The sequence below is a fragment of the Parambassis ranga genome, chromosome 15, assembly GCF_900634625.1.
Source record: "Parambassis ranga chromosome 15, fParRan2.1, whole genome shotgun sequence".
NCBI classification, from domain to species: Eukaryota; Metazoa; Chordata; class Actinopteri; family Ambassidae; genus Parambassis; species Parambassis ranga.
In genome coordinates, this window is record NC_041035.1 from 12840053 (window position 1) to 12848535 (window position 8483).

The window sequence follows — 8483 nt, forward strand, 5'->3', positions numbered from 1 at the left end:
GAAAGGCCCTCAACCCTCTAAAACTTTAACACACTTTCTGTGTGGGACTGAGCTGTAAAACAACACATCTCAGTGTTTTTAAAGCTACAGGGACAGTTTAGGAAAAGAACCATCTGATAACTTCTGCTACTGTATATCAACATGGATATGAGGAAATTTTCATCTGTGCCTTTTTAGTCGTCATAAAATCTGTCTGTAGGTAATAGAAGGTTCATCTGCAGACATGTTTACTTTTTGTGCCTTTCTTCTTAAATGCAGCACAGTGACTTATAAAACCCTATAGAACCCTGTTCTTTTACATAAATTAAATATAACGGTAATATCAGTAATAACTTTCCTCGTTTCAACAATACAGATCTATAAATCTGCCTCACATTACCTCAGAAAGTTAAATGTTTTTGCACAGAGTACGGACCAGTTTCATTACTAAGTGTAAATAAAAAGTCCTCACTTATTTTTTACAAACACTCAAAGTGCTAAATGTGACCGAGGTCACGTCAGTCTTAATGTACAGTGTATTTTATATTTCATGGGTGAAATGTGTTTTGTACAATTATTAAAGTCTATTATGTAAATTCTGGCATTTGTCATTTGTCTTTTTCTAGATGATCATTTAGGACACAGGGAACTGCAAACACTATTTTCACCACCTAAATGAAAGTCTTTTCTTTTGTTTGCAAAATAAGCTTTATTAAGTTAAGGACACATGAGAATAAATATTTTGTTGTTAAAAAGTTTGTAGGCATTATGTCATTTCTTCCTTCCCCGTCGTCCTCTGAAGCCTCGAATGGAGCCGTGACCGAAGCACACAGTGGTAGGAACCCTGCGAGAGAAAAAAAAACACTGTCGTTGAATTTTGGTTTTCAAATGGTTTAGGTGCAGTTAACTCAGGAAAACAGTCGCTCACATTTTAATTAAAGAATATTAAATATAAATTAGATAATGAAACGTCTCATATAATTGCACACATCTGCACCAGACCTTTAAAGTGTTATTCAATTGAAGGATTTACAGCATCTTGAAAATGACTCGGCACAGCATTTTCTTCCAGCTTAGTTTAAAGACTCACCTGTATGAGTACTGAGGTTTTGATGGCGCTGTGCTTGAATGCTCCGAGCCCTGTTGTGCTGCTTCTTCATCTGACACATGTGTCTCCATTGATTCTGCTTGCTGGGGCTGGTCGGACATCACATTACACACAACCACACACACGCCCTCGGACTCACAAACATCATCCACTACCTCCATGGCTGCATCCTTCTGCTGCTGTTTCTTTATCTCTCCATTTCTGTTAACAGAAAGGTGATATTTAGATTACAGCTACAATTCTTTTTAAGAAAAATATAAAAACCTAAAACATGTACATTTTATCATGCTTATATAAGAACACATACAGGCACAAAGCTGCAAATCTCACTCTATAACACATCTAATCTTATCTTAGGAACAAATGAAATAGTCAAGTAAAAGTAGAAAGATGGTTTCATGTCTGCACAAATACATCCTTTTTAACCAGTATTGGATCACCTAAACTGAAACCCTAGCTACATTTCTACTGACATTTGGCTGCCATCTAGTGGACAAAATGCAGTAAACAGTCTTACCCTTTGTCCTTTTTGGGTCTGTCAAATCTGAAGTCTGGAGGATATTTGTGAATTTTTATTAGGTGGTCCTTCCTGTCTCTACTAGTCCTAAACTTCTGTGTGCAGCCCTCCACCAGACATTGGTACTGAAAAAAGGGGAAACCATTTGTCTCCTAATGATTTAAAAAAATATCCTACTGTATGTTCACAGTTTAGGAAAGTGAATATAAAACAATAAATATATATCATGGGGCAGATTTGATCATGGACTTACCATGTCCTGCCTCTGGGCGAGGATAGTAAAGAGAGAGTCATGCCACTCCTGGATGTGAATGTCTAGGAGATGGGCACTTGGCAGAGAGCGACGGCAGGAGCAGCACACATGTCTGTGCACGGAGTTGTAGTGGTGCTCGTACTCCTCCAGCGTACTGAAGACAGCACTGCAGCCTGAGATGTGACAGGCAAACTCTGACACACTGAGGGAAGAGGAGGAGACAGAATGACCATCAACACTAAACCTCAGGTGTCCCACTGTTTTCCCTTTGAAAGGACAAAGATTTTCTTAATTTCTGTACCAGTCTCAATTGTCAATTTTAACTGTAACACAAGGCATATATGGATTTTTTTCATGCATTCATACCTGAGTATAGGGTTGGCTTCTGCTTCTGAGGTGTACAGGTCTTGCAGATACATGTGTCTGTGAATATCTCCATCCTGTAAACAGGATGTACACGCGAGTTACAGGGGGCAGCTTACTAGCCAGATAACTAACGTCACCAAACGTCAACAAACGTTTTTACCTCAAACAGCTCGTGGTCCTTATGCAGGTGGATGAGCTGCGGGGTGAAGCTGAACGGATTTCCCTCCTCAGACTCTTGCCGCCTGCCGTCTTGCTGCTCCGTCGCACCAGTGAGACTTTCTTCGCAGCTTCTTACTAAAAGTCCTCCCGCCGTCAGACAGTGGTGGTGCACTGGTTCTGGTTGCAGCATCGTATTTTTATGTTTTAATACTCTGTGCTGCACCTGCAACTGCCAGGAACGGGCTGTAGACCCTGAATTGGGACACAGCCACGGTGTTCCTGTTTCAGTTGAAATTGGCGCGGGGTGATGACGTCATCTAGTGTTTTCATTACACGTATATGTCGCCTTCGCCGTTGCAGCTTTGCTTCTGCTTTAGTGCGGTTCCTGCCAGGCATATGATGTTATTGTAGCCAGACCTGACCAACTGAAGGTAGCCCAGAGCCAAATGCTGCTTTACAGGTACGCATGGAGTCATTAATCCATATTTATTTGCTAACTTTTCAGGTATTAATGTGTTGCGAAGTTCTTAACTCCACTTTATGGGAGTAAACATTCGTACCAGTGAAACAGATTTCACCTAGAAGGCTTTCACTTCGCTTGTCAGTTTGTAATAAATAAATAAAGTAATAAAGATGATGGAACCATTCTGTAGGCGAGGGCACACATTTAATCACAAATAATGTTTTTATTGTGTTAATGACAGGACCTGACATTGCAGCCACATACCACGGGCAAGGGTGGAGAGGTGACGACGACAGTCTTCCATGGCGTCCGTCAACTGTGGCTGCATCTAAAGCAATGCTTCAGCTGCAGCAATCAAACTTGCATTTTCTTTAGGAAATGCTTTTCTAGTTTTAGAATTAGAATTTTTTTTCAACTTTGCCTGAATTTGTGTAAATGATCCAGTTGCTCTCAGGTTGTACTGAAAATAATAAAGTATGCCTTTATTAGTTGTATTTTTAGGCTGATCATCACGGTGAGAGACGTTCAGCCACCTGTTGGTCAGACATGACAGGAAGACAAAACAAGCATTTTGGCCCCGTTCACACTGGAGAAAGTCATTCCAGCTAGAGTAGGATTGAGCCCAGACAGCCTTTAAGCTGGATGCGTTCAGACCTATTTTCAAATCTGGCTAGCACACAGTTGTGTCTGCACTCAATCCGGCTTCATCCAGCGTGTTTGCTGTTCTCCAAACCATTAGGTGGCGCCTCGTAATATGGCTAATAATGTGGCTAGCGAATCCGGCTAGCCACATTATTAGCCATATTACGAGATTATTAGCGTTCACACCTGAGCCACATTTGAGCCAATCCTGCTAGATCCACCTCTCGAGGGTGGATCTAGCCGGCTTGAAATCAAACTGGATTCAGCCGGATTGGAGGTGTTCACACTCGGAAAAAAACACATCTGGATTGATCTGGATGCGGCCAAATCCTGCTTAAGCCACATTTTTTCCCCCAGTGTGAACGGGGCCTTTGAAAATGTGAACAGACCAGCTGTGTGACCTGACCTGAATTTAGCGCATTAATGAATGAATTAATGGATGAATTAAATCATGAATGCTGTGAAATGACACAAATGTTGTGCAATTTCTTATCAAAAGCCAGGAAGAATAAGAAGCTGCAGCTGACATCGTTTTGTTTGCCACTGGGAAGCAGTATATTATAGTGTATTTTTTTGATATAATATTATTTTTTTGTTTATATAGTTTTCATCTTACATTCATTTTTATTTTAATGTAATTTAACCTTTTTAATTATAATAAATAAAAATTATAATAAATAAAAATTCATAGTAAAGGGTTTTCATTTTATAAATTATAATGTATCTTTCTTATTTTTCCGCCCAGTCCACTGGATGGTGGGATCAATAACTAATACTTTATTTATAATTTTACACTGCACAGATGCTTGTTAAAAATTTGAACGGGGTGCAGCATGGTTTAAATGCAAATGAATTTTAAAGACTGCTCATTCAAGGAAAACTAACACAAGGTTTAATGTCAATGCTCAGGGGTACAAACGGGTTGTAATGGGTTCACTGAGTGTAATGAAATCAGGTGTTTGCATGACTGTTGGTTTTTTTTTGCCAAGGTAATATCATGAAATATTGTTCAAATGAAGAATTTGCTGGAAATGCAGATAAGTGTCTGAATGAAATGAAAGTGTCTGAAAATCATGGTGTTGGTGAAATATGGTTCAAAGCAAAAATGATTAATGGTAAACTGAATGAAAATACTAAGAGGTGGTTATTGACAATGAAAGGGTGTGTCTGAAAATGAGGGTGTTCATGATGGCAGCATTTCCAGTGCGATAAAACATCCACTGTCCCTCATATGTGGACAGAGGGACCAGAGAGGTGCAGACCTTTCATTTCTGTGTCAGACAACGAAGATGAAGTGATATGGACGCTCTTCTTGGTAGTTCGTCTTCGTTCTGCTCAGCCTCATGCTGGGGTTGGATGATACTGAAAAGGTGTTTTCTTTTGAAAACAATAAGGCAGGATGGCCTTTAACATATTCCACGCAGTGTAAAGTGGTCAGGTGGAAATGATATCTACTCTCACAATTGCGCTCTTTTTGCATGTGGAACAACCACTGTAACTTATTTCTGAGGAACTACTGCAGTGTGCAAATGGAAAGCTCTGGTACATGCCACACCATGGCGTCTACCATCCCAGGAAGGGCTCACTGCAAGTACTGTTTGTCTCGCTACAATTCAAGGTGCATTGTTGATCCAAACCTCACCAGTCCTCTGCTTGGAGTCCTCATTCAGTTCAGAGAGCAGCCTGTGGCCTTTGTGGATACAATACAGGCTGTTTCCACCAGGTGAAGGCGGAGGAGGACATGTTTCCATTCTCTGGTGGCCAACATATTGGCACATATTTGGAGCTGTATCATGTCCCTGTTATTAATGTGTGCTGATTAAGCTGGCTTGAAGAAGTAATGCAGATCACAATGCATTGTAATTTTCTGCTATTAAAAGTTTTATGTGGCTGTGTAGCCTCAGAGGAGGCCATTCAGATGTTCATAGCTCCATGAGCCCTTTATGAATATGTGATAAGGAAGTTGTGCTGTGCTGGATCTGATGAAAACGGTCTTCCTCTCAAGCATGGTTTAGGCCTGCTCCGATGTTGGAATCTGATTTATTCAAGTTCAAGCTGGAGCTGAAACTTCAGTCTCTAACTGGATGTGGAATGTTGTCCTAACTCCCAGTGGATGTAAAGCTGAAGGAAGAGCTACAGCTTGTGTGACGGTTTCATGTTTTGGACACACAGGACATCTGTGCTGAAATATATTAACAAGGACGAGCGTCTTCAAACATTTGTTACCAGCAGGATCTCCCTTGTCAGAAATGCATCAAGCCCCTTCTTAGTGGCGACACATTCGCTCCAAAAATAATCCAGCTGATGTTGTAACCAGAGGACTGAGTCAGTTTTTAAAGAGAAAATGATCTTTCTATAATACTTGCGCTGTGGTGCGTTTCCAGAAGACCAACAAGCCACAGTGCTAGATCTGGAAGGCCTGCTCTGTGCGGATTCTGATTTATTCAAGTTCAGGATGGATGTTCCGGTCTGTGGTCATCGGGGTCCATTTTTATCTTCTTTCACTCTTCTCCCTCACAGACTTGACATCACAGGCTCAATGCGTGGTGTGCAGGGGACCAGTCCACAAGAAGCCCGGGATTCTTAAAGTCATTTCCAGCGGAGCTTCCCTTGTCATGCTGTGGCTGATGGCTCGTTCTTATGTCTGTGTTTGTTAATGCCTTTGTAAAGTTGTATTAGTTCTACTAAACTGTCTTTCTTTTCTTCTGCCTGCTCTGTCCCTGTGGGCAGTTGGAGTCCTGTTGAATGCTTCATTAAGTGTGCTCTGTGTTGACTGTTTTCCTAATATTCGATCTTTATCTCTTCATTTTATCAGCGCTGCCTCCTTGTGTGTTGGACTAGGTGGTGATTAGCATGTTGAGCTAATTACCTGTGTGAAAGGTTTGAAACCAAGATTTGAATGTGTGTATCACCTTCAGAGTGAAGAAATGTCAGTGTAACACTGAAAACCAAGCTGGTGAAACGGTACTCGAGTACTGGAATGAATTGAGTGGATGTTGACCTTTGACCTCAATGTCTTCTAATCATAATAAAAAAGATTAATCCTAAACTAAAACAGCCTGAAGTGCTTATGAACTGCCAGCAGCTGGTTTTCAGGCTGATTCAAAGGGACCTGACCTGTTGACCAAAGTGTTAACAGCTGTGTATCATCCATTAGAGTCTCTAGGACAGAAAGGAGGCTAGTCCAGAAATTCTGGACAAAGTGATGGCACCCCCCACAACAGTTGTTGCCTGTGAGGAAGCAGATATTGCCTCCTGTACTAACTCGGTACTAAAGCTGTTGACTCTCACATTTTTAGTTCTCCAGGTGTGTTGCTAACTGCTTTTTTTGATGCAGGTCCTTAAAGGTGGAGTCATTGTGGCTGTTTGTGATTATTCTGGGATCTTTGCTGTTTGTTTTCTGTCCTCAGGTCTGTGATGACCTCCAGGATGGCTGCTCAGAGGGTCAGGCCTAACAACCTCCATTCTCATGAAGATTGCGTGCTGTGGCTGAGGACCAGGGATCTAACCTGGAGTCCAACACTGAGTGCTGGCTGACCATCTGGCTGTTATCTTTATTTCATATTCCTATATATATTCCATGTTCCTACTGTACATATAATTTCATTTATTAGTTATGCTTACACTTTCACACTGGTTAGTCTTATTTTAATCATTTTGTAAATGTATAACTTAATGGTTAATAGTTCCTTGTTTAGTCTTTGTTTTTGAAACATGAGTTGAACATGACTGATCAGAAGTTTATAATCATTGACCTTTGAACTCTACACGAGGACGTGTGTTTATGTTGATGATCAATACTGGTCTGTGATGTTTGGGGAAACCTTTTGTTATAGCACAGACAGATTTAGAACCACATGGAAAAGACTGCTGCCACTGGATGAACAGATTGTGCATATAAAGTTTCTCTGTAAGACTTCATGTGTTCTACTAAACTTTGCAGACATGAACGCTCTCTCTCCTGTGGTTATTAATTGTGTTTTGCTCAGTCACATCTTCAAACTGACAAAGCAGAGAACTGCATGAGTCCTGGACTGAAGTGGGTAGATGCTTCAACCCCTTCTACCCCAAGCCTATTTTTAAGGCGTCAGCTTGAAAATGGCATGCCCAAAATGAATAGAGTATCTCTCAGCAACCACAAGGTGTATTTATCAATAATTCTGGTGTCATAATAAAGGGAACTCCTGGGAAATTTGTTTGTATGCCTCTGGCTCTTTGTACATTAAGTTGGCACACAACAAAAATGAAAATTTTTTCTCTAAATTATTTTATTATTATTTAAATTATAATATCATCTTGAAATGATGCAGTTGCAGCACCTTATATACATACATTATACCTCTATAGATTATAATGGATGTATATAGCAGATATACCACACAGGTTCCCGGACCGACTGGCCCGCTGAGACTGGGGGAGTATGCAGCAAGTTATTAGTATAAAGTTTATACTAATACCTTGCTGATTTATGGGTTAGGACACGAGGCAGCACTGCCTCCTTGTGGTGATTTGAACGAACAACCCAAAGGCTGCACTGCAGTCCTGCTAATGGTAAACTACTAGAGAATGTTAAACACACTTTCAACACTGCCAACATACAAGAGAGGAGTCTGTATGTAAAATCATCTGTGAGAAATAAGTTGATGGCGGGTGAACTGAGCAGAGAGCCAGAACAGCCATGGTGGTACTGTGTGGGCAGGATGGATGTCCTCATGAAGCCAGTGTTTTGGTGGCTTTGGAAAGGTGTCTTATTTTATGTAAAAGTAAATGTGAATGGTATGTTAAAGCACAGCATACAGTAGTAAGCTGCTGTAGTTAGATCAGGACACACACACACATTACAGTCATTCTAATTATTTACCAGGCTTTGTGCAGGTATGTTGGCCGAAGGTGACCAGCACTAGTATCCTGCTTATTCTAATGAGTCAAAGCTGTATAATGAGGGGTTAAGGAAATTAAATTAAATTCAGATTGCAGATTCTCCAGCAATTCAGAG

The 8483-nt window shown here is 40.7% G+C and overlaps 1 protein-coding gene and 1 long non-coding RNA gene across 2 annotated transcripts; one reads left to right on the forward strand and one right to left on the reverse strand.

Moving 5' to 3' along the window:
- Positions 1-703: 703 nt before the first annotated feature.
- On the reverse strand, positions 704-2609 carry znf511 (zinc finger protein 511). The gene is made up of 6 exons (XM_028423431.1): positions 2384-2609; positions 2224-2297; positions 1858-2059; positions 1605-1729; positions 1070-1288; positions 704-823 (listed from the first exon to the last, which is right to left on the reverse strand). Exons 1-6 carry the CDS (start codon positions 2570-2572, stop codon positions 751-753), a joined length of 882 nt encoding a protein of 293 aa, XP_028279232.1. The 5' UTR covers positions 2573-2609; the 3' UTR covers positions 704-750.
- A 3955-nt stretch (positions 2610-6564) lies between these two features.
- LOC114447263 (uncharacterized) lies at positions 6565-7437 on the forward strand. Its single transcript, XR_003671822.1, has 2 exons — positions 6565-6794; positions 6898-7437. It is a non-coding gene; the product is annotated as an uncharacterized LOC114447263 (long non-coding RNA).
- The last annotated feature ends 1046 nt before the right edge of the window (positions 7438-8483 follow it).